At 39.7% G+C, this 26,939-nt stretch overlaps 2 protein-coding genes across 3 annotated transcripts in view; one reads left to right on the top strand and one right to left on the bottom strand.

Annotated features, from left to right (window-relative positions):
- Positions 1–26,939, bottom strand: part of Smc6 (structural maintenance of chromosomes 6) — a 104,028-nt gene that overhangs the window by 70,734 nt on the left and 6,355 nt on the right. The gene's annotated exons all lie outside the window — the stretch shown is intronic.
- On the top strand, positions 13–23,525 carry Gen1 (GEN1 Holliday junction 5' flap endonuclease). Its single transcript, XM_038318707.1, has 13 exons — positions 13–173; positions 1,036–1,222; positions 4,619–4,795; positions 7,999–8,109; positions 8,790–8,863; positions 12,250–12,338; positions 13,460–13,610; positions 14,219–14,255; positions 14,377–14,457; positions 15,415–15,545; positions 17,332–17,393; positions 21,316–21,459; positions 22,195–23,525. Exons 1-13 carry the CDS (start codon positions 13–15, stop codon positions 23,487–23,489), a joined length of 2,700 nt encoding a protein of 899 aa, XP_038174635.1. The 3' UTR covers positions 23,490–23,525.

The following is a 26,939-nucleotide window of genomic DNA, read 5'->3' as shown; positions in this document are numbered from 1 at the left end:
ATAACCACCAGGATGGGAGTAAATGACTTGTGGCAAATTTTGGAGCCTGTAAAACAACATATCCACTTGCAGGATCTTAGTGGGAAAACCATTGCTGTCGATTTGAGTCTGTGGGTATGCGAGGCACAGACAGTGAAGAAAATGATTGGCACTGTCGTGAAGCCCCACCTCAGGTATGGTAAAGGTTCTAAGACTACAGATGCGTGTAGCCAGTCTTGGTGTCCTGGCTTTGTTTCAACTTTTTTTTTCTTATATTTGAGATTTTAAAATAGAGTTAGCCTAGCTTGATCTGCCATTTTATACCAAAGACTTAAGTATGTATCTCCTACTCCAGGCTTCAGCTCACGTATCTACCATCACTAGCGTGCTTCATTTACTGAAAGCCCGGCGCTGAGAGGCCATTATCTCCCTCCTTCATTTTTCATATCCAGTCCATCAGTAATTCTTGCCCATTCGGCTTCCAAAATACCTATGTGTTCACAAATTTCTCTTGCTGTCCAGAGACACATCAGCCTGTGCCAACCTCATGTCTTACCCAAATCTGCTGGTGGGATGGCATTTCCACCGCCTGTTCTTAGCCCCGCCCTCCAAACCAGCTGGCAGTCTGTATAGTCAGAAATCGCCTTTGCTAAAAACCGTCAACTACTTGTCCATTGTCCTTAAAACAAGACCTTAATAAATAAAATACGGGCCACTGAGCTAGTTCAGGAGATAAATACACACACCACCAGTCCTGACAACCTGACTGTGGTCCTTAGAACCCGCATGGTAGAACAGTAGAACTACTTCCTGCAAGTTGTCTTTTGACGTCCATGCAAGAACAGTGGCATACATGTGCCTACACAAATACACCACTCACACACCCTCACACGCGTGCGCACGCACATACACACACACACACACACACACACAAATAAATGTTTAAAATGTGTTATTGCATCTGACATTTTTTGTATTAGCTTTTAAACCTTTTTTCATACTGTTATTTGGACTTGTCATCAATATGATGATTAATACATCATTTGTATATTTCAGGAACCTATTTTTTCGTATCTCATATTTAATCCAAATGAATGTGAAACTGGTGTTTTGTAATGGAAGGGAGCCACCAAAGCTGAAAGCTGATGTCATGAGCAAGAGGACTGAGACTCGCTATGGGCCTTCTGGAAAAGCAGGCTCTCAGAAAACAGGGAGATCACATTTTAAGTCAGTCTTACGAGAGGTGAGCATTTGGATTCAGCTAGTAATTCTTATTTGAATTAAGGAATACATTTTATAAATGTATTGAACTTATTAACTATATTGTGACCACAGGAGCAGAGAATTTATGATAGAGTGAAACAGACCCGAGACCAAGTTCTAGCACCAGCGTTCAGAAATTAGGAGATAACTGGGTAGGATTTCTAACTTACTTACATTTTAATTCTTAGTGAAGTGGGGATAGTGATGCTCTGCAGTACTTTCATGAATGCTGAGTAAATGCTACAGTACGTAACCCATGGCAGGACCTTAACTGTCCTTCTAACTCCAGCAGTTTCAGAATGCTTGAGAGTCATAAGTCGTTTGCTTCTTTGGTCAAGGTTAAGGGCACCACGAGTTTATGGGTATGACATAATACTTAGGAGGCAGTTTGATAATATGTTCATTTAACTAAGCAGCAGTAATAGATTCTGTGCCAATGACCTCTCCAGCTATGAGCCTCTACTAGGACTACAGTACCAGAAACTTCTAATAAAGGGCCTTAGCGTCATCAGAAATCAATTGTCTCCTCAACAGTCATGATACTGTTGTACTAGTGAGTACCTCTTGTCTAGCAGGTTGGTATTGTAGCATGCAGTCTAAGGAAGACTGAGGTGGATTTTTTTCCCCCAGGTATATTCATAGCACCTTCTGGCACTTTGAAGGCTACCCATCAGGATCTAGGGGATTTCTCTTGTTACAGGATCTTGCTATATAGAACAGGCTGCCCTTGAACTGGCTATGTAGCTTAGAGCAGTCCTAAATAATGATCCTCGCTGGCCCTTCCTCATCAAATTAAAATAAATTACATCACTTTCTCCCTCCAAGTCCTCTCTCTCTCTATCTCTGTCTCTCTTTCTCCTTCCATATATCGTACTCAAATTGATAGCCTCTTCTTCGTGTGTGTGTGTGTGTGTGTGTGTGTGTGTGTGTGTGTGTGGTTTTAGGGGTGACTACTTTGTATGAGATTGCCAGTTAGAGAACTTGTCTCTGGAAAAAGCTAGTTCTCCCTCTCTCAACAGTTAACTGCCTGTGGTTCTTTGTCTAGGTGTGGGACCCCATGAGATTTCCCTCCTTTTAAGTTAGCATGTCTATTGATATTTCAATGTTCCAGTCTTGTTTATGGCACCATTTCTAGAAGAGACTACTTCACAGCCAGCTTCCTGGTGTATTTTTAAGAAGTTATTGGCGTGTTCAAATAATTTTTATAGTTGGCCTTTCACTTAATGCATCATAGACATAGTTCCCTATTGTTGATTTTTTAATTCAAAATTATAAACTTAAAAGTGTTTATATACCAGGTATGGGGCTATAAATTATTCTTATAGTGCATATCCTTTATATTTTAACTTCTCCATTGTACATGAAATTATGAAATTTTTCGTGTGTAATTTTTATCTTACCATTGAATATTTAAAATTATATTCAAAAATAGAATTGGACAAATTGAAGTTCTAGAATTTTTTTAAGTTCTTGGAAACACTTTCCTACCAACACAGGTGTGAAAGCAATTTTGATGTTCATGAAAGAATATAATATAATTCAATCATGGTTAATCCCAGTACTTGGGAGACAGGTGGATGTCTATATGTGATTCTTGATTTTCTGATCTTAGTGTTTTAAATAATTTTCAGTTACTGAGTAGTCATACTTAATGACAGTAGTTGAAGTAAACACCTGTGCTGGGGTCTAACAATTTAAAATTAGTTCCTGGAATATCTGTGAATCATCCTTAGAGCACTGAATATGCTGTATCTTTATCTATGTCTCCTTCAGGGAATTGCTCCGTTCCTACTGTTGTTGTATTTCAATCCTTATGGTGCCCTTAGGCATTTTATATATATTCAGTATTGCTTACCTATGACCCATTTTCATGTTTCTGACACTCCCAGTTGGTTGAAAAATATAAATTAATCATCCTTTACACAACCCGATCCTATAAAATAAGTAGAGGAAAATCGCAACCAGCCGTATCATAACCTGTGTACGACTGCTTTGGAAGGAGTGAAATATAAATGGCACACAAAACTGAAATACTTTGCTTAGCGTGGGAAAAGGTGAATCCCTCAAGAGAAGACATGTTGTTGCAAAAATGTTTCCCCAGAGTCACTGCGCCAGTCTTAAGACTGTTGGCCTTGGACTACGTCTGGCAGCTTTTTGGTGTTTAGTGTCATACAAAAGATTAACAATGATGAGCAACAGATGTTAATTCTGTCCACTGTAGAAAGTACATTGCATAGCCTCTTTTGTTCTATATTCAGCGTTTCCTCAATTCAGAAAGAACCATAATGGCAAAAGAAAATAGCTACTATAGTTCATATGGCTATACTACAAGGCTGCTCAGCAAGATCAAAGCCATAACCCAAAGAAAACTCAGAATGGATTGTTTTATGCATCATGAAAGGATAAAATCACCTTGCACAGGTATCTGATTTCCTAGGAAAAACCAACAACTTATCCTTGTGAGAGTCTTCATACTGTTGTCTGACACTATCTTTTGGGAAATCCCACCGGGTAGGGAACTGATGCCAGACTAAGGATACCACCAGAATCCAACTTGGTGAACAATGAATGTTATTGAGGATACTTACAGGAATATGGGTATGAGGTCACTTAGAGTAACAGGAACAGCTGCATCACCAAAAGTCCATCCCACATAGGCAACAGCTCAAAAAAGCTGGAAACCTGGAGTGCACTGCACAACCTGCTACAGTTCAGGAGTTGGGGAGTCTGTTCCAGGGGGCTGAGTTTCTCTGAGTATCTTTGAGGTGGTTCAGCAGGGTCTTCTTTTTCCAGGTAACTTGGCTAAACTGTCTCTTCTAGGCAGCCCAGCTCTCTCTCTCTCTCTCTCTCTCCTCTCTCTCCTCTCTCTCTCTCTCTCTCTCTCCCTCCCCCCCCCCAAATGTGGCCTGACTGATGTAACAAGGTTTCTCAATAGTCCTTGCAGCTTAGCTATTCTAGGGAAGGGAGGAGCCTAGTGTCAGTAGTCAGGTCAGGTCAGGGGCTTTCTGAGTCCTTAGAGTTATTTCCTGATCTGAACATTTTAAGCATTCTACGAGATGAATGTTTTCACTCCCTCTTAGAACATACTATGTAAATCCCAAGCATAATGCTTGCAGAATTCTCGTATTTCCGCATTGCTTTCTGCAAGATGACACTTTAAAATTAAATAGGCATAACCAAATAGTTATTTTAATTATCTCACGTAAAAGGTTAGCAGCCCTTTCTTAATGCTATCAAATTACTCAGTGTCCAAATTTCCAAGTGTTTCTTGAATAACACAATTTTAAAATGCCCTAAAGACAACTACTAATACTTTTAATGTAGAAATAATTTAATAGTGAGAACTTGGATGTCTTGTACCTACTCTTTGTTTCAGTGCCTTGAGATGCTAGAGTGCCTGGGAATCCCCTGGGTCCAGGCTGCCGGGGAGGCTGAGGCCATGTGCGCGTACCTTAATGCCAGTGGCCATGTGGATGGCTGCCTCACCAATGATGGCGATGCCTTCCTTTATGGAGCCCAGACTGTTTACAGGAATTTCACTATGAACACAAAGGTACTTCCTTCCTTTCTTTCTTTCTTGGTATTTGTCTGAAGAGTGAGACTGAGATACATACTATGTGTAAAATCCTTCCATGATGTCTGGCAAATGGTTATTGCTGAATAAAATGCTTACTGATTAAAAATATCATTGTTATACATATAAATAAGCTAGAAAACATTTTGAAAAGTTTTCACCATAAATGTGTGTGTGTTTAGATTTAAATTTTTTTAATGATTTGTGTGTATGAGGTGGAGAGTATGTGCATTTATGAGTGCAGGCATTGAATCTGCCTGAAGCTGGAGGCACAGACACCAGTGAGCTATCTGACATGTGCGATTGAAAGGAAACTCGAATGCTTTTCAAGAGTAGTGTGATCACTGCCATTGCTCCACCCTATAAATGAAGATTTTGAGGTAATGGAGATTATAAGCTGATTATCTATAAAATGTAAATTAATAAACAATTTTTAAAGGCATTGTGGTCCAGCAAGATGGCCCAATGGATAAGGCACTTAACTGGAGTTTGAAACCCCAGAAACCCACCTGCGGGAGAAAAGAACTGACTTCAAGAGCTGACCTATGCATTCCACTCATGCACCACGGCACGCACACACACCCACATGCAAATCCATTAATTAATTTTAACTAAAGCATTACCAGCTGCTTATTCTCTTCAAAATGTTTATTTCTTACCAATGTAACACAAAATTATGTGTGAAATGCATTGCTTTGTCCCAGAACTTCTAGTTTCAGTGTTAACCCTCAGGACACCTCAGGAGAGGGATAAAACATGAGAAATTCTTTCCTGCAATATTAATAACTATAAAAAAATAGTAAACCAAATGCTTGTTGTTGAGGAATGTTTAAATGTTCCCCAGTTATGATTTCCAGCTGGGGATTCTTGCCAATTATCCTTTTTACTGCAGCAATTCAGGTGGAAGAACACTAGGCGGTCTCTACCTAGGCATTTGGTGTATTACAGCCAACAAAACTAAGCTTCATGCCTTTTCTCTCAAAACACTAGAGGTTTCCACAAGAAGTGTTATCGCTAAGTCAGTGTGATCCAATGCTAAGCAGTCATATAAAGGTATGTCTTAGAGCAGATGCTGCACACCTTTAATCCCAGCACAATGGATATGGGCAGAAGAATCTCTGTGAAGAATCAGGTCAGCCTAGTTCACATAACAAATTCAGTGAAACCCTGACTCAGAAAAGGGCAGGGGGAGATGTGCTAGTGACATAAAAAAATATCCAGGCATAGTATTGGGGAAGTGTTAGAAAACAGTATTTTTATATAATTCCACTTTTATTAAAAATAAAGTTAATAGCAGGGTGGTGGTGGCGCATACCTTTAACCCCGGCACTCATGAGGCAGAGGTAGACGAATCTCTGTGAGTTTGAGGCCAGCTTGGTCTACAGAGCTAGTTCCAAGATAGCCACAGCTGTTACATGGAAAAACTCTGTCTTGGAAAACAAAAACAAGCAAACAAACAAAAAGAATTAATAGTATATATTAATAATAAATGTCAGAGAAAGGGATTTTTTTTTAGAATAAAGTATACCAAGCTACTAATAATTAACTTTAGGTAACACAGTTTTAGTGAATGTTTGTTTTCTATGGTATATACTATACATTTGTACTTTTTAGACACCAAAAGCAATAGAGAGAAAGAAATTGCCCACTATGAAAGGTTTTTCTTATTTAAATGTAATATGTTTGGTAATTAGATAATTTTATACATGAGTTCAATGTATTTCAATCATTTACGACCTGCTCCCTCCTGGTCTAACTCCCACCCCTACTTGCTCTATCTTAGTTTGCTTTCTGTGTTATGATAAACACCACAACCAAAAACAAGTTGGGGAGGAAAGAGTTTATTTAAGTTATACTTCCAGGTCATTGTCATCATTGAAGGAAGCCATTACAGGAATCTGGAGGCAAGAACTGATGTAGCGGTCAGGGAGGAATGCTGTTTTCTGGCTTGCTCAGTGCTTGCTCAGTTTGCTTTTTTGTACAGCCCAGGAAAACTTGCCCAGGGATGTCACTACCCACAGGGGCCTGGGACCTCCAACATTAATCATTCATGAAGAAAGTGCCCCCAAAGACTTGCCTACATACCAATCTTATGGAAATACTTTCTCAGTTGAGATTCCTTCTTTCTAGATGACTATAGCTTGTGTTGTTGACAACAGCTAAAAACCAGCACACCCTTCCAAATTCACGGTCTTTATTTTTTGGTATTTTTTATAGCCTATGGGTCTAGTTTATAATGACCATGTATCATTGGATAGGAGGCTATCCACTTACAACATGGACAACCTACTAGAGTTAACATCCTTGAAAAAGATTGACTCTCTCACCCACAGAAGCCAGCAACTGTCAATAGTTCTTCAGCTAGGGGCGGGGGCTCCTAAGCCTTCTCCTATTCAGTGCTGGAACATTGCTGTCCCCATCTTTAGTGGGCACACACAGCTGCTTTGAGCTCACGAATGCAGTGGTTTTGTCGTGTCCAGAAGTCACTCTTGCTGCTGTCCTCCAGCCTCTAGCTTTGCACTCTTTCTGCCCGCTCTGCTACCATGATTCCTGAGCCTTGGCGAAAGGAAGTATGATATGCATGTGTGAACACTGTCCATACACTTACTCTCTGCACATAAAGCCCATTGCTTCTCTAGTGAGGTCTGACAGTGAAAAAGTCTATAGGTACAGATGCAAATTTAGAGGGCAGTTTGATACTATATCCATTTAGCAAAATAGTAGTAGTAGGTTCATCCCTGGGGCCCATGAGCTCCCCACCCATGGGTCCTTGGCCAGATATACAGTACCAAGCATGTGTTGCCTTTTGTAGAGTGCTTCTTAAATCCAATCATAAAACAGTTACACCCATAACAGATAGCATTCACTATTAAACCCATGGGCAAATCTTAACATGCTGGTAATGATTGTAGCTCACAGGGCTCATAGCTGAGTTAACTTGTTGATGATTTTCTCATCCCCATAGCAGCAGGCACAGCACCTTCTGGTACTTTGAAAGACAGCCAATAACGAGGAACTTTCAGTTACACTTTATCCATTTGTTGAAATATCACATTATAGATATTGTTGTGATCAGGATCATTTTGTTTAAATTTCTAGAAAAAGACTTTAAATGACAAGTCATTCTTTTCTATTGTTTAACATAAACCACTTTGAAGATGAAACCTCTGTGCTGTCTTTAGGATCCACATGTTGACTGCTACACCATTTCATCTATCAAGAGTAAGCTAGGCTTGGATCGTGATGCCCTTGTTGGACTGGCAATACTTCTTGGCTGTGATTATCTTCCAAAGGCAAGCAGAGCTTATCATTTTTTTCTCAATATTTTCACATGGTGTGTGTGTGTGTATACATAGTATGCATATATAATTAGGTATAAGACATTACAGCCTGAGTTCCATGCCTGAGATACACATAAAGGTGAAAGGGGAAAAACAAGTACACAGAATTGTCTTCTGACCTTTCACAGGAGCAATGGCACAGATGTTCAGACACATCATGCACACACTACGCGCGATAATAAAGTAATAAATCAAAAAACAATCAGGCATCTCAGATATGCTAAAAAGCTACTTTGTGACAATAAACATTACCAAGGGGTAGTTCAGTAAGTGTTCCCATGTTCTTCAGCCTCAAAGAGATTGACATATAGGTTTGAGTAACCTCTCAAAGAAGTTTAAGAGTTCCTCTTTTGTTTTATAGCAGTGCCAGCTTCTATTCTCTATGCTCATCATAGCTGTCTAGCTACACACATGTGCAATGCTGTTGTCGCTGCTGCTAGGAAACATCATTACTGAGATAATCCATTCATGGCTCCCAACACTGTATTACATTTCCTTCATAGAGGATAAGAATTAGGAAGATAACTGTTTCTTACGTACCCTGTGTAAAAAGCAGAGATAACTGTTATACCTCTATATGCATCCCATCACTCCAGATTAACATTTAAGTTTGTTTTTCCACTTTATGAAAGGGAGTGCCTGGAGTTGGAAAAGAACAAGCCTTAAAACTTCTGCGGATTTTGAAAGGTCAAAGTTTGCTTCACAGGTAACTCAGTATTGCTTTTTACTTCACACTGGACACTTATTCTTGTTGGACTTAGCAGTAAGTTCACAGAAACGATTACTTTTGAACTACTCTGTGTTTTCATTTTTGGTGACTAATTCTTACTTATCTTGAACTCTTCTAGAGGAAGAAAATGAATATGTTTGAGGCATGCTATTAAGTGTAATGGTCTGTCCTGTCCCTTTAAGAGACAAGGGCCCTCCGTTCCCTCTCCCCCCCCCCCCCCCAGACAGGCAGAACTTCCTGCTTGCAGTCCAATCCTCTTTCTTTCCATCTCTCCCCAGAAGAGGTTGCTGCTGTGGTTCCTCTTGCCCCTCCATTCTCTCTCTCTCTCTCTCTCTCTCTCTCTCTCTCTCTCTCTCTTTCTCTCTCTCTCTCTCTCTCCCTCCCTCCCTCCCTCCCTCCTTCTCTCTCTCTCTCTCTGCCTCTCCCTGCACTTCTCCCTTCTCTCCTTCCTTCTTTTCCCTTCCCTTCCATAACCCACTAAATAAATATCCAACCTTACTTTGCATGGCATGCCTATCCGTCTTGGTCTCTCACCCACCATGCGGCTCCATGCAGGAACCAGTGGCCCTCATGACCTGCGGGCCACATGGAGGCTCCCTTCCTGGTGCCTGGCTGCCTTCATGTCCTGCTATGGTCTCAGGACCCAATGCCCGCTGCCTGCTGCCATTTGGGGACCTGCGGCGTGGTCTAATAGCCCGCTGCCCACTGCCACCACTCAGGGACAGTGCAGCATTTTTATTTAAACCATAACATTAAGTATGTACTTTTGCTTCACCACACATAGTACAGATATAGTAACTTACAGCCATGGACATTTTTCCATAGGTTGTTGTAGACAATTAGCATCAAGTAAAGATGAAAACATTAAAACAATTTTGTATGTAATGCTTTGATAATATATTTAATTTCTACAAATAAAGTACAACATAGCATGTTGAAAATATTTAATAAGTAACTCTGGATAAACAACTTTTACTTTGGACCATCAACGTGACTCAGCAAGTGTTAGGAGTCACAGTGCAAGCCTGACTCCCTGGGTTCATTTGACTGCTAGACTCCAGGGTGGGAGGAGAGAACTAATACCTGAGAGTTGTCGTCTCGCTGCCATGCACACGCCTGTCTGCACACGTGTACATGCACACCAGCACATGTGCACACCAGAGTGTACACACACACACACCGAATAGGTATGCATATGCACAATACTACAATAAGTAAAACTTAATATTAAAAACTTTGGCTTTGTTGTTTGTCTTGCTGCTATATATTTAGTAATATATGCTAATTTGAGCTCTACAAATGACAGTCCAATTAAGATATAGATTATATTGAAATTTGTAGACTACTTAAATTCTCTTAAAACTTGTGAATTACATATGCTTGATAAAAGCAATAGTTTATAAAAGTTAAGATTAATGACAGTAAACTATAAAATAAGAAAGAAATGAAACCTGGGAGGCTGAACATAGTCTTGACCAACCCTCAGTAGGTCTGAGGTAGTGTATTTCTCAAAAGAAAAGGTGGCGGAACTGAAGAAATGACTGACAAATCTTTCAAATCTCTGTACCCTGTCTTACAGTGCTTCTCTTTTAGCTATAAAGCTGTTGGTAGAGCAAGTCTTCAGTAAGTTGCTGAAGGACCTCTGTGATTATTGTGCCAAAAGAGGGAAGAAATGGTATAATTTGACATGGGAATAAATAAAGGAACTCTCAGAATTGTCTTTACCATAAAATAATGAAACACAAGTAAATATGGTACTTATCTAACTCTGAGCTATGCTTATTGAAATAGTGTCAGCAAATATGTATTTTTTGACAGCATTTTAACATGGTGTTTACACTTGAAAATGATCAGAATTTTTTATAATTATCCATTCTCATTTTAATAATTTATATTATTTTTCCCTAATTTTTAATCTTTGAAGTTCTATCATTTATCCAGAAGCTATTAATACAGATTTTTAGAATACTACTTTAGAATACTTTAGTTATTCTTGATAGTAAATGAGTCAGAATTTCCAATAGTTATTTATTTACCTCAGTACTACACATTACCCTGAGAACTCAATGTTTTTTGAGTAGCATCTGGGTCTTCTTGATAGAATTATGTTAATTTGAAACTTAGGAAAAACAAAAATTTTATCACTCAAAATTTTAACAGTTGCATACATTTCTTAAAACCTTGCATTACAGAGAAATATTTTGCCATTTGTATACAGCAAATTAAGAAAAGGAAAGTTATAATGGTAAAAATGAAATGCTGTGGATCCCTGAGTGGCTGCAGCAGGACCGAGCCATGAGACCATGCTGCAGGCCCCCAAGCTGGGGTTGGCAGTGGGCTCCAGAGCAGCCAGTCCCAGGCAGGGATGGCACACGAGATCACGCCGCAGGTCTCCAAAGATTGCTAGTCCTGGGTGGCAGGGGAGAGACAGATGGATAGGCATGCCATGCAAAGTGAGGTTGGATATTTATTTAGTGGGTTATGAAAGGGAAAGGGAGGAGAGCAGAGAGAGAGAGAAACAGCATGGGGGACCGAAGGGGAAGAGGAGAAGTGGGGAGAGGCAAAAGCTACCTCTTCGAGAGGGAGACAGAAAAGAAAAAACTTGGACTGGAAGCTGAAGATCTGATTGCCTCAGCAGATGGGGAAGGAGTGGGCGTGGCTTGTCTCTTAAAGAGACAGGACATACCATTACAAAGTTGATTAGCATTTTAAATTATTTATTAAATTTTTATCAGAAAACTTAATGTTTTCTTTGTACAAAGACATTATTCTTTACCCTTATTTCCATTTAAAAATAGTGGGGCTGGAGACATGGCTCAGTGGTTAAGAGCATTGCCTGGTCTTCCAAAGGTCCTGAGTTCAATTCCCGGCAACCACATGGTGGTTCACAACCATCTGTAAATGAGGTCTGCTGCCCTCTTCTGGCCTGCAGACACACACAGAGACAGAATATTGTATGCATAATAAAAAAATAGTGACTGTGTATCTAAATCTGCCTGTTCTATACTCTGGTACATGGTAACAATATGGGAAAGGACAAATATAAATTATTCTCCTTATATATTGCTTCTTAACAAACTCATCAAGCAGAAACAAAAAGGCTGATGACAGTGGTTAGATTTACATCTGCACAGACATGCACATATGCACACTCTGCTTCCCTTTGCAATTCTTCTCTACCTGGGACCACATGTAAAGCTTATAGAAAATAGCATTTTTCCAGGCTATGCAAGTGGGTTTATGACCAGCAAGGAGAAAATAATTTGATAGATTGAAGGGAATAAGATAAACTGACATTTGAGAACATTCTTTATTACCTCTTTTTTTTCTGTTTTTAATTTTTAACCCATTTTCTAATAAAGGTTTAACCAGTGGATTGAAGAACCTTGCTCCTCTGCTCCACAACCAGCAGCTAAAAGCGTGGCTCACTGCTCTGTGTGTTCCCATCCAGGTAAGCAGGCTTCGGACCCTCCTCCAGAGCACTGGAGTCTGAGTCTACATCCACAGTCCTGTTCCTCATACTTCAGGACGGCAACCCAGTGAATACTGAATCTGCCCATGTTTATTTTTCTTTTTTTTTATTTATTTATTATGTATACAACATTCTGCCTCTGTGTATGCCCACACGCCAGAGAAGGGCGCCAGATCTCATTACAGATGGTTGTGAGCCACCATGTGGTTGCTGGGAATTGAACTCAGGACCTTTGGAAGAGCAGCCAGTGCTCTTAACCTCTGAGCCATCTCTCCAGCCCCATGTTTATTTTTCATATGCTTTATATACCCCAAACCTAAAGGGGAGAAAAAGGCAAAAGACTTGTTTACCATGATAAAAAGAACAGAGTAATTACCTCTTCAATACCTGAAACAGCGAGTCACTGTCCTGAGTTAAGTATTCAGTTGTTTAGGCAGGACAAGCAAGGACCACATCTTAGGCCAAACTTTCTGTAGGCAGCCACTCCCTGGATCAAACCTCCTGTCCTAACCTTAAAGGAGCAAGAACAGGCCTTAACTCTTTGACCTTTGGTCAACTGGAAGGGATTCAGGGGGCTCTGGCATTGACTCAACAACAACAACAAACAAAACCAAAAGGTATCCCTGAATGTGTTTCCTTTCAAAGAAAGCGAGGGCCCCACCCACACCTGAGCTGCAGTGATAGTCTTCCTTTTCCAAGTATAGTTTAAAGCAGCCCTGAGTAACTGAGACGTACACACTGACAAGGGACACAAAGTGGGCAGTATTTTCAATAAAGAACCCATTTCATGAATTATTAAGGGAATAATCTTTCCTACTAATAATTACATTCGACTTTCCTACCTTATAGCTACTATAAACCAGAAAATTTTCTATTATTGGACATAAATTAACTAGTACTTCAAATAAATGAGTATGCTGTGAGCAGTGTCATGATAGTAAGTTATAATTGTCCTCAGAACCACTCTGGTGTACATTATTCTTTCATCCAGCTGCGCAGATATTAATTTTGAGGTTTTAGATAGCGAGAGAAAAAAAGGTATATGTTGAAACTCATTCTGCAAAGCAGTAAAGGTCACACATCTTTGTGTCTCCAAAAAGGTTCGCCTAAGGATCACGAACGTAACGGATGTGCATTATGTAACAGTGATAGATACTGTGAACCACACGATTATGAATACCGCTGTCCCTGTGAATGGCACCAGACAAACCATAGTAGACAACTAAATGAAATAGAAAACAATATTAAAAAGTAAGTTGTTTTGAGCCACTTAATGCTTTTTTTATGTCTTGTATAGAACCTGAGGTTGATTTACTTCCCCTACATGTCTAGATTAACCATGCCTCACACACTGTGTTGTGAATTCTGTTAAGACAAATTTCATCCATCTAGACCAGTCACAGTGGCATACACCTTTAATCCCAGCACTTGGGAGTCAGAGAAACCAGCCTGTTCTAAAGAGCACGCTCCTGGCCAGCCAGAGTTACATAGTGAGACTCTGTATCAGGAAAACCAAAGGGGGAAAAAATCATCCATCGAAGGAGCTGACGAGATGACTTAGCAGGTAAACCTGAGTTTAGTCACCAGAACACACATGGTAGAGGAGAGAACCTGCTTCAGCCACATGTGTGCTGTTCACGTTTGCCCACACAAACTCACACACACACATAAATAAATATTACAAAAAGTAAAGATGAAATTCATCTGAGAAGGTAGCAGTTTAATAGTTTTCCAGAGAAAGGGTTGGAAATTGTATATAAGATACTGTACGTGGGTATTTGTTATAAAACGAGATTGGATGAGATTTCAGCCTGTCTAATCCTTTGATGGTCTTGATAATATGTGTGATTTATCTCCAGGAAAGCTTGCAGTTGCAAAGGATTTCCATTCCATGAGGTAATAATAATCCAATTATATATTTATTTTTAAATAAAATAAATAATAAATAAAATAATAATAAAAGGTATTTTAAAGTTTTCATTCCTGTTTTTTGTTGTTTTTGTTTTTTTATACTTAGGTCATCCAAGAATTCCTTTTGGATAAGGATAAAATGTTAAAACCCCTCAGTTATCAAAGACCTGATTTATTATTGTTTCAGGTATCTGAAAATAAATTCTTACTTAATATTAAAATTAGGCTGGGTGGTGGTGGTGCACACCTTTAATCCTAGCACTCAAGAGGCAAAGATGGGCAGATCTCTGTGAGTTTGAGACCAACCTGGCCTATAGAGTGAGTTCCAGGACAGGTTTCAAAGCTACAAAGACAGGCTGTCTCAAAAAAAAAAAAAAAAAAAAAAAAAAATAGTAAAATTAGATATGAGGAAGATCGGAAGGATATTAACTTCAGTGTATAAGAGGAGACTTCAAAACTAAGACAGATAGCTAATGACTGTCCCTATATTCTTCAGCATCTGTTTATGATCTTTACCCCTTAGCTATGCTGGGTCCATACTTTCCAGACCATAAGGCAAACACAAGCTGCTTCTCAGAAGATTCTTAGTCACCATGTATAGACACATTGAATCCAGGAATATATCTGGGAAAGAAGGGCTTGGGACAAGGGGTGCTATGGTTAAATATACTATATGACCCTAAATGTGAAATATCCTTAAAATAGAAATAATATTACCACCTCATCAAGTCACTATGAGGATTAAATGAGAGTATTTTAACCCCTGAGGTTGTAATTAGGGGGACAGGATGGCTGAGTCAATCTAGTTGCACTCTACCTTGTTGACAACTGTAATACCATAATGAATTAAGTATTTTCCCACTTAATCTACATAACCTGTCAACAGGGTTACCGTCTCTTCACTTAAAGATAGAAAAATGGCCTAAGAGGTCAAGGCACTTCACCCACCATATTGGACATAAGCTGGCCTTCTGAATAGAGAGCCCTCTCAACCACATTATTTCATTACCCTTAGGGAGCTCAGTTTTTTGGGGGAATATTCTCATTAATTCTATATTAGCATTACTCTTAGAGAAAAGATAATGTTATCTGAGAGTATTTCTTGTTTGAAAAGTTTTAATATTTATTTTTACTGTATTTATAGAGATTTACTGCTCAAAAAATGGAGTGGCCCAGTCACTATGCATGTGAGAAATTGTTGGTGCTTTTGACCCGCTATGACATGACAGAAAGAAAACTTGGAAGAAAAAACTCTAGTCAACTACAGCCAATTAGGTAATGTGGTTTAAGGAGCTGTATGGTTGGGGCTAGAGAGATGGCTTGGCAGTTAAGAGCAATTGTTGCTCTGGCAGGGGACCTGGGTTCGCTTCCCAGCACCCATCTGGTAGCTCACAACCATCTGTTACTTCAGTTCCAGGGGATCTGATGCCCTTTTCTGACTTGTGCATGCTTGTGGTGCACAAACATACATGCATGTAAAAATAGACATACATGTAAAATCTAAAAAATTATTTTTAAACTATTAGAAAAAGGAATTTTGTAATAAAGACTGTTTCCACTTGAATACTTGCTGACTGGAAGTGTTAATATTTCTCCCCGAGTGTATATGAGCTGTTGTTTTCCAAAGGTGGAGGAAAGCCTGAAAATTAAAAGCACAGTCAGGCCTCACACTCAAGACAACATAGTAAATTCGGGTATTAACATACTTTCAACTTCTAATACATTTTACTTAAAAAGTATAAAAATGTACAGAAAATATAAAAAGAGCAGGGTTTAACAAAGAACTCTTTCAGTGAACCAGAAGAAAACAAAATGATGGAGTAATATAGAATAATATTTTAAACTATAAGAAGTATACATCAAAACACAAAGTGAAGCCAGAGGAAGATATGAACTCAAAATTGGTCAATATGAACTGGGTGAAATTATTCACCTGCATACTCACATAATTTTAATGATTAATAAATGTCAAACTAAAGCTCTTCATTTTGGATTATATGCCAAGTGTTAGTCTTAAATCTTTAAACACATGTTTTGAGAGTGTTATTTATATTTGTTGTATATTGGCATTTTTTTTTTTGTTTTTTTTTTTGTTTGTTTGTTTTTTCGAGACAGGGTTTCTCTGCGGCTTTAGAGCCTGTCCTGGAGCTAGCTCTTGTAGACCAGGCTGGTCTCGAACTCACAGAGATCCGCCTGGCTCTGCCTCCCGAGTGCTGGGATTAAAGGCGTGTGCCACCACCGCCCGGCGTATATTGGCATTTTTTTACTAGAAATACAATATCTGACTTTCAAACAATTACAATGAAAGTAAGAAATAAGCTATCAAACTAAGTATATAGGAAGGAGGAAGTGAGTAGCAAAGAAAAACTGCTAACAGAAAAACATAAAATTTATGAATGAGTCCAACTCTCACTAGTCCTAATAAACGTAAGTGGGTTAAATTTATCTATTAAAATGCATATTGCATTGAATAAGTGATAACAATTTTCAAAAGCTAATACTAAATAAGTATACAAAGTTCAAAAACAAAGATTTAAGATTTAATAAGAAAGTACGAAAGTACTGTAACATAGTAGAATTTACAAGAGAAATCATGAGAAAAGCAATACTACACAATAATGACAAAATATTGAGGGACTAGAGAGATGGCTCAGAGGTTAAAAACACTTGTTACTCTTGCAGAGGACCTGAGCTTAATTCTCAAAACCCACATGGTGGTTCAGTCATCTGTCAGTGTAGTTCCAGGGCATCTCAGTCCCTCTTCCTACCTCGATGGGCATCAGGCATGCAGCTGTTGCACCTACATACATGCAGATAAAATACTCACAAATAAAATAAAATAAATAAATGTAATGAAAACATGTATGTATATTTATTGAGTTAACCTTACAATTTTCAACTCTGCCTCACAATGAAATTATTCAACTGAGTCCAAAGAATCTAGGCATTGATTCCTTATATCTTTACTTAGAATAAATATGGATGGAAATTGAAGTGTATAAATTAAAATTTTACAAATAGCTTGTACAGTTAGACCTCAGTATATAAATTTATTTTTCAGAGTTGTTAAGCACCGAATCAGAAATGGAGTTCGTTGCCTTGAAATAGAATGGGAAAAACCTGGTATGTATCCATTATACACAGAATGTCTGATTACGGCATTTGATCCAAGTGTGAAGTAGAGAGTGAATGTTTAGAAAGCATACATGCTTGTGAAAAGTCATGAAAAGTATCACATGTACTATGAATTATATTTTTATTTTACTTATTTTAAATAGATCTTGACTAATCAAGGTGATAAACTTCAAATGCCTTTATTTTTAATGTCTTTGATATTTCTTTAATTTTGGAAATGTTGTGATTCAAATTTCTTTAAAAATTGCTTCCACAAGTGCTCTGTCTTTGGATTATCATAGTTAGCTGTTTCCAAAGCACTTGAGGCCAAAGAGTCGTAAGAATGTTCCTCCCTTTCCTTTATCCTAATGTTTAGTTCCTGTAGTAAGTTGTACTTTTGCTACAATATAAAAATAGTGAAAGACCTGGCTAAGCTTCCAAGCTAGAGGCAGTGGACAAGACTCAAGATTCGTGGGGTTTTATTCCATCCTTTTGTGTGTAGCTACCTGGGGCGGGTGGGGGCACACATGGGCATGCTACGGTGTACCTGTGGAAGTTGAAGAAAAATTTTCAGGATTCAGTTTTCTGCTATCTCATTTTAATAAATAACAAAATATAAAATGCAATACAAGCATAAAAGTTCACAGACTTTACCAACTCAAATGCTTTCAAAGTCCCATCTCTTTAAAAATTTTAAGTCTCTGGAAAACTCCAAAATCTCTTTTAAAAGTCCAAAGTCTCTCAACTGTGGGCTCCTGTAAAATTAAAATAAGTTAGATGAAAGACCCTAATTTCTAGGGTTCAGGGAAGGATCTCCCGGACTCAATAAACCACACCAATGGATGCAAACAACAAAAGGATTCTTTAATGTCAAAGGCGCCAAGGGGAACTCAATACTCCAGTGAGACTGAGCCCCCTTGGTATTTTTCCAGCAAGCATTTATAGGGTCTCAGGGTTACATAACAGGGAACCATAGCAACAGCAATATCATTGGTCAATTCAAATTAACATATGGGGGGATCAACATCAGGATGAAAACAAGTCTAACAGGATAAAAACAAGTCTAACAGGATAAAAACATGTTTAGCAGGACGAAAACAAGTCTAACAGGATAAAAACAAGTCTAACAGGACAAAAACAAGTGCATTTCCTTTTGGTAGAAATGGTCCACAGCACTAACTGGTAAAGCTATTGTACAGTAAACTGTCAGCATATCTTATAACCTTTATTAACTGTATAGATTGTGCACTTCAAGCTGTTACCAAGTTGTCAGAACCTTAAGAACAAAAACAAGTCTAAATTAAGCCAGTTTTCAGCCAGTTTCTACCTCCTGAGCTTTGATAACACAAAGGACTGGGTGTTTTTCTCAAGACTGATCCTGCTGCCCACAGATAACCTGTTTTGCCCCCTTGGCAGGTGCAGCTGGTCTCAAGGCTGCTTCTGCTACTCATAGGTATCCTGTTTTTCCCTAGTTGATCACAAAAACATCTTAAAATGGAGACTAAGTAAGGTTGGGTCTTTCAAAATACTTCCTTATTCTATCAGGGAAAAGCCAGGGATAGTCATGGTTAGGTTAAAGCAAAACCAAAGTCCAGCAGTTCATGGTTTAGTGTCACACTTTGGGATCCGCTCACTATATTCTGGGCTCCCCTAAAGTGCTTTCCACAGTACACAGCACACACAGCTTGTCACCTAGGCCCAGCCAGCTCCACATCCCAGCTGCTGTACTGGGGTCTCCTGCTACCACCAGGCTACACTTTGACCAGTGGCCTTTCCTGGACTCTCTTCATGGTATCAAGCCTCAGCTTCTTTGCATGACCCCTTCAGTTCTGGGCCTTCAACTGCTACTAAGGCTACACCTATGACCTCTTCTGGCTTCTCAAAGTGCCAAGTGTCAGCATCTCTCCATGACCACCCCTTCGTGCCTTCAAAACCACCTAGAGAGTAATACACATGACCAGTACCAGCTGCCCACACAAGGAACAACCATGGCCACTTCTGGAACTCAGACTATGTGTGTTGGCCCCAAGGAAATACTTCTCAAAAGATCTTACTCAATGATTCTCTTTTCTTTATCGCCAGTAATTTCTCATCCCCAGCTAAGCAGCATCAATTGTCCCAGTAATACAAAGGTTTTACTTCAGGGGTACTGGTCTCTTGTTAATCACAGCTAATTTTTTGGCCCCAAATAACCAGAACCACAGATTTTTAGTTCAAAATAGCACGTGTTCCCCAGAGTGTCTTTAAGGAACTCTCAGATTTCCCTCTGAAACTACAGAAGCCAGGCCTCCATCCTCTGCAGCTCTCGGCACTCTTTATCTTCTAAGCTCCTACAGGACAGCTCAGATCTGTCAAAGCAATATCTTATATTCTCTTTATAAGTCTTTTTTCTTTTTTCTAACTAACTTACAAACTAATGTTTCCTTATGTCATTTTCATACATACTATGTTTTCTGGTTCACACAGGGATATTCTCCCCTCTCCAACTCCCCATTTATACCGTTCCGCCTCCAGTATTACCCTTTTTGCTTTCATAGTATGTGTTCAGTTGCCCTCCCATCCCACTTCCTTAAAGCCTTTCCCCTTCTGCCGTAGGCCCCTGTATAGTACAAATTAGAACCACTTTCAGATTCCATGTAATCCCAGTCAGAAGCAAGCAAATCACAACAAATGCTGGTGAGAATGTGGAAAAAAGAGAAATCCTTTATTGACTGTTGGTAGAAGTGTAAATTAGTATAGCCACTGTGTGAATCAGTACAGAGGTTTCTCAAAGAAATTAGGGGAAAATAGACCCAGCTATATCAACCCTAGGCAAATTCTCAGAGGACTGCACTTCCAGAGAGATACTTACACCCACGTATTTACTGATGCTGCATTCACATGAGAAAGGAAACAGACTAAATGTCTATAAGTAAATGGCTAGATGATGAGAAGAGTTAGTGCGTGTACACTATAGAATTTTATTCAGCCTTAAGGAAGAATAAAGTTATGAAATTTGTAGGAAAACAGATGGAAGTAGAAAACAGTGAGGCGTTCAAGACCAGGCCTGAGAATATGGAGGTGTAGCTTGCCTGGTACACAGGAAGCTCTTTATCCTGGGAAATTGTTTATCCCATTCCTTGTCTCTAATTTTAACATTTTATCTAATGAAAGTTTTCTGTTTTCTCAACTGACATTACTATTTCTGAAACAAGAGAATTTAAAGTTTGAATGTTAAAAAGAAATCTCCCTTTCAGCTCTCCTAGGAAAAGAAAAGAAAATCAGTTTAAAAAACAGACTGGAGAGATGGCTCAGAGGTTAAGCGCACCTAGCGGTTCTTCTAGAGGACCTGAGTTCAATTCCCAGCAACCACATGGTGGCTTACAACCATCTATAATGAGATTTGGTACCCTCTTCTGGGTGCAGGCAGAGCACTGTATATATAATAAGTAAATAAAATTTTAAAAGAAGACTTGTTATAAGCAAAAAGCAACAACCACAAATACCCGAGGGTAGGAGGGAGAAAAGAGCCAGCCAGCAAGAGTAATAAGGTGGCCGTATTAGCTGACCGGGACTCATTCTATGCCTGTATGTAATTATCAGAAATAACAAACCGAGAAGTGGCCATGTTGTAGAGCAAGATTTGCGGTGAATTACCTGCTCATTTTTGGACAGTGTTGTTTTCCTGATAACTACTTGGAAAACAGTTTTTAAACCTTTTCTTTGTTGTTTTGTTTTGTTTGTTTGGTTGATTTGGTTTTTTGAGACAGGGTTTCTCTGTAGCTTTGGAGCCTGTCCTGGAACTAGCTCCTATAGACCAGGCTAGCCTTGAATGCAAAGATCCACCTGTCTCTGCCTCCTGAGTGCTGGGATTAAAGGTGTGCGCCACCACTGCCCAGCTTCAGTTCTTAAACCTCTAGTTTTCTGCTTTGCTGTGTTTTTAATCTTCTAGAACATTATGCTGTGGAAGACACAGAGGCTGGGGAACTGGATCCCCTTACCATTGAAGAAGCATCACTGTTTGAAGCAGCCTATCCTGAGGTCGTTGCTGTCTACCAGAAACAACAGTCAGAAACCCAAAGGAAGAAACAGAAGAGTAAGTGTTGTGTGGCTTGTCCTGGGCACCAGCATTGTGTAAGCCAAGAGCAAGGGCCAAGCTCTTGCTTCTGTAGTGCACCAGCATTGTGTAAACCAAGAGCAAGGGCCAAGCTCTTGCTTCTGTAGCGCACCAGCGTCGTGTAAACCAAGAGCAAGGGCCAAGCTCTTGTTTCTGTAGTGCACCAGCATCGTGTAAACCAAGAGCAAGGGCAGTGTTCTTGCTTCTGCGTCTTCACATGCTTTATTTCCCGATGCTGCCTCGCTAACGATCACACCCTAGGACCTTCCAGACACCAGCCAGGTGTGCTTCCACTGCATTTCGTATCAAGCCCTATACACTTCCTTTTAAAACTAAAATGTTGGGAGTCCACCAGTGTGCTCTTTGTTTACTAACTTGGATAAGTTCAATACAGACTAATTGTGTGCTGTAACATTAATGCTAACCAGCTTCAGAACAGCTCCTGCAAACAGACCTTGTGTTATAAGTGCATTTTCTTTATTCCACAGAATTCAGTGAGGGAAGTAACTCAATAATGACATTTCCCAGAGAAAACTAATAGTGTTTCCAGGAATGTACTGGGTACTAGGTGGAGGTGGGGGAAAAAAATCCTTACATAAATTACTGGTTTAACTCTTTGGTTTAGGGTACTGTTTTTATTTTTGCTTGCTTGAGGCTTATTTTTCCCCAAGTTAAGGAAAGGAGTATTTATTACATGTTTATCCTTCTTTTCAGGTGTGAAAGCTAAGCCTAAAGGAAACAGTTTACCAGAACCGAATAATGTAGTCAGTTCTCAGTCCCTTATGACTTTAAAACCTACATGTGAAGTCTTTCCAAAGCATCATCCCAAAATTAATTTGGAAATTTCTCCGGACCCTATTTTCCCCCAGGAATCTACTTCTCCCTCCTTGCGTAGTTTTGTTTTCCCTGAAAGTGCTCCCTGTCTGAATTTGCAAGAACATTCCATGCCTTCTCCAAGACCTTCTTCTGGAAAGCAAACTAAAGATGGCAGTAATTTTCTAGTTTCAGAATGTGGTCAGCCCAGCTCTTCATCCCATAATATTTCTGCGATTGCTGATCTCCAGTTGAGTACCATTGACTGGGAAGGTACTTCTTTTAGTAATTCTCCAGCTGTTCAAAGAAACACTTTGTCTCAAGATTTACAGTCGGGACTTGAGTCATCAGCCGTCCTTCCTGGCTTTGAAAATGCCCCAGAACAATGCACCACAAATAATGAAGTGCTGGGTAGAGACCTTCAAAAGGTTAGTCCTGCAGAACGTCTACTTCCTGCCTTTGCTGGCTTACATCTTCACGATTTGCCTCTCAAGGAACGAATCCATATGAAATCCTCATGCCCTCAGTACAATGTACAATCAGAGGCTGACCTGGGAAGTTTGTACCTAAAAGTAAAAGGCGCTTGTGTTCCTGACAGTAGCTCTGTTTGTTTATCAAATTTCTCAAAGGAATTTCCAGTAATACTGCACAAAGAGTCCAAAAACTTGAAAGTACTTGACAACAAACTCCTTCAAAGGAACTCTACAGTAAATGCTTCCATACCTTATTCTGAGAACAGAACAGTAGAGACCTCCAGTCTTCAAGCTGGGCTCTCAAATTCTGCTCTACCTCATAATCCAAAAGTTGTTGAGAAAACTGCTAAGAACCTTGTGAAGAATAGTGTTTGCCTCAAAAGAGATTCCTCAGATGACGAAAGTGCTCCAGCGTCCTGGAAGACTCAGTCTGCTGCTCCAAAACTGAAACCCCGTTCTCAGAAGCTCAGCCTAGCCCAGGGCAGAGACACACCCAGAAACCCTAAAGTCCATGTGAAAGAAACCAGACTCCATACAAAGTCCTATTCCACAGCCGAAGATGGAGAAAACTGGTCTTCCGATCCAGCAAAAAGGACTCAAAGTTTTCTACACTGTCATAAGAAAGATGAGGGCTCTGCTGCCTGCTCGGAAAGTCCTCTCCCTCTATGCCAGAGGTTAAAACTCAGGCACCAGAGCACTTCCGGTGGCTTTTATCATACTTAAGTTGAATTCATTTGAACATTGTCAGTGTTAGCAGAAGCCAGGCGGTGCAGTCCAGCTCATGTTGGGCAGAGAATGGACATGATTGTGTGCCGTTGTAATCAAAGTGTAATTTACAAAGTTAGCGGCCATGTGTTGCTCGCGCCTGTAATCACAGCACTTAGGAGGTGCATGGAGCCCCGAGGTTGGGAGCTCAGTGTCATCCTCTGCTATATGGAGAGTTTTAGGCCAGTCTGAGTTAGCTAAGGAAGAAAAAAGTTAAAACTTTGATTGCAAAGTGTTTTTATTTCAAAAAATGGTGATTTTGATTACAGAAAAACTTTGATTACAAAATATTGTGACAGCTTTAAAGATTGTATATTTTAGAGCATTTTATCGTTCTTGAAATGTCTGTACTGATTATTATCTAGCTTTAACATATTAATGTGTTCTTTGATAGAGTAAATGCGCTATCATTTTTAGTTCTTCTTACGTAAGCTTCTAAACCATTTGTTACAGTCTAGCTTATCCCAAGAGGGTAACACATTGTAATTGTATTGCAGTGCCTTCTATTGGGCCTTCCTGATAACTGTATTTTCTCCTCATGTTAAAACACCATTAGCATATTCTTCCACTCTTAATAATGTCATGTTTGAGACATGAAAATGGAAAAAGAGGATGCTGTGGAGTAAAGTGTGTTTATAAAATCTGGGTAAGCAAAGCTGTTCCTTGCATGCATTCGGAAGTGCACGGGCACTGCAGGTGGAGAATGCTTCTAAAACCAGGTATGAAACCAAAAGGATGACACAGGACACATAGGAAGGGTGTGAGTCCCACCTTTGCTTTCTAGTTTGGATTTTATATTTCTGTTCTGTATGTCTGTTTTGTTTTTAATGTACAAAACTGCTCCCTTTTGCTTTAAAATTAGTTTGTATGTTATATTGACTTTAGTCCCTACCGATACTGAGTCTTGCATAAATTGTACTAAAAAAAATTCTAGAAGCATCTGAATTTTAAGAGACAGCACAGCTGTTTGTAAGTGACCAGAGTCTGAAAGTAGAAGCTCCTAGCAATCCATTAAAACATCTAAAAACAAAAAAAAAAACCAGCCAGATATGGTGACCACGTCTTTAATCCCAGCACTTGGAAGGCAGAGACAGGCAGATCTCTGAGTTCCAGACCATCCTGCTCTACAGAACAAGTTCCAGGACAACTAGGAGTGTTATACAGAGAAACCCTGTCTCTGAAAAGAAAGGAAGGAAAGAAGGAAGGAGATAAAGAAAGTGAACACAATAAAGATGGCAAAACCAGTGAATGAAAAGAAAAAGTCTAAAGAAAAAGAGACATATCAGATTCATGGATCAGAAGGTTTCGCACGGTGAGCTGTTTAAACTGTGGTTTTGCCAGGTGATGCTGGTGCACACTTTAATCCCAGCACTCCTTGGGCAGAGGCAGACGGATCTCTGAGTCCTGGGACAGCCAAGGCTACACAGAGAAACCCTGTGTGGAAAAACAAATAAATGGTTTGGTTTTAATCCAGTCCTATCGATTTCATGTTTGTTTTTCCCCCAGAACATGGCAAGGTGATTTCATTATTCAGATAGAAATTTAACAAAATAACAAATCTTGGGAAAATGAGAGAATTCGTCCTTCCTGATGACATAATTTGCTACAAAGCTGTGTAATTTGTTGTGCTGCTCTAAGGGTAGAAGTGTGGATAGTGTGAGATCATTGGGACAGGCTCGAGACTAGAAATGCGCCCTCACATTTATGGTTAATTGCTCTTTAACCAGGATGAGAACAGTTCAGTGGGGGAAGTCTCAATAAATGCTGCTGGAACTTTTGGATGTTCCCATAAGAATGACATTTAATTCCTACCTTTTTGTCTTTCCTTTTTTAAGTACACCATAGCAAGAGTGCTCCTAGTAGATAAATTCTTCAAATGTGTACTGACCTGTATTGGTAACCAGCAACATTTCAGATCTAGGGCTTGATGCATGCATGGATTGCCAGTTGTGGGGAGAGGGTGACAGTGATACTTGTCATCTGCTAGATGCTAATATAATAAACACAACTAGGTCTATACTATCCTTGAGCCACAGCTACATCATTACCAAATAGCCATGCAACTGGTGGACCGCAGAGGTAGGAATAGAATTGTCTGCTTTCAGGTTCCTGGTTCAGTCTGCCCCATTTTTGCTCTCATAACCAAGAAGAGTACAGAAACTATGATATTTAGAATAGGTGGGCCCTTGAGCAAGTGAGGCAGTGGTTATTTGCATGTTAGTAGTGCCAGATAATGAGAGAACATCAGATTTGGTTCTCTTTCCTGACCATGACTACCTCTGCTAGAAAGACTCTTAAGACTCTTGAAGCTCTCTATTTTGTAATTTTTTTTTTAGCAGACTGGGTAGAGTAGTTAACTCTAGAAATTAGGTTTGCAGAGACATTTTAGATACTACACAGGTCCAGATCAGAAATGCAGCAGGAGCAAGTTCAGGTATGAGGCACCTCAAGAGAGAAAAGAAGGTTATGAAAAACTTGGGATAATTAACTGAGGGGTGCAGGTGTTCTAGAGGTGGAATCCTATCAATCATTGCTCTAGGAGGGCAACATGCCTCCACTCAAGCCAGTTCCCACCTCTGTCCCAAGGAGAGATCTGAACACTGGGTCAGTCTTCTTAGTGCTGGCCTTATCTCACCTGCCAATGGACCAGGTCTCTCAGACTCCAGTGGATACGAGGCAACCAAGAAGAGCAAAGGCAAGCCATTGATGGCTTATCTTAGAACAATTCTTCCATGTCGTGGGAACTTCCATAGAACAAACTTGGTTGGCCTTAAGATCACTGTGTGATCTTTCACTCTACTCGTAAGACACCACGGTCTACTGGGCAGAGAGGCATGTGTCAAAGGGACCTTAAAGGTAGTTAACACACTGGCCAGTGCACACTGGCTAGCATGATGATCGAGGTAGATGATACAAGAGTGAAATCCTGGGCCTAGGGCCTTCTTAGGATCTACAAGAGCAGTCCTTTGGAGGCATGATTGCCCTCATATGGTTTAAGATGCAAAATGGACCAATGACTTGAGATCTAAAACCGTAGGAGAAAATAGGCTGAAGGCTAGAGAGATGGCTCAGCAAGTAAGAGCGCTTAACTGCTCTTGCAAAGAACTGGAATCGAGTTCCTAGCGCCCATGTGGGGTAATTCACAAGCACCTATAACTCCAGGCCTAGGGGATCCAAAACCTGACGTCCTGTACCTACACACATGTGCATACACCCATATATACATAATTAAAAATTCTGAAAAGAGGCTAAAATCTTTGAGGTTGGGGTTTTTTTTTGTTTGTTTCTTTGTTTTTGTTTTGTTTAGGCAAGGGCTTCTTAGATAGGACATTAAGACATGCATAAAATAACTGGATATTATCAAAATTTGTTTCAAATGACAGAGAAAGTAGTGAGACAGTGTAATGA

Source organism: Arvicola amphibius, chromosome 2 (assembly GCF_903992535.2).
Source record: "Arvicola amphibius chromosome 2, mArvAmp1.2, whole genome shotgun sequence".
NCBI classification, from domain to species: Eukaryota; Metazoa; Chordata; class Mammalia; order Rodentia; family Cricetidae; genus Arvicola; species Arvicola amphibius.
This window is presented reverse-complemented; position numbering and strand designations above follow the sequence as displayed.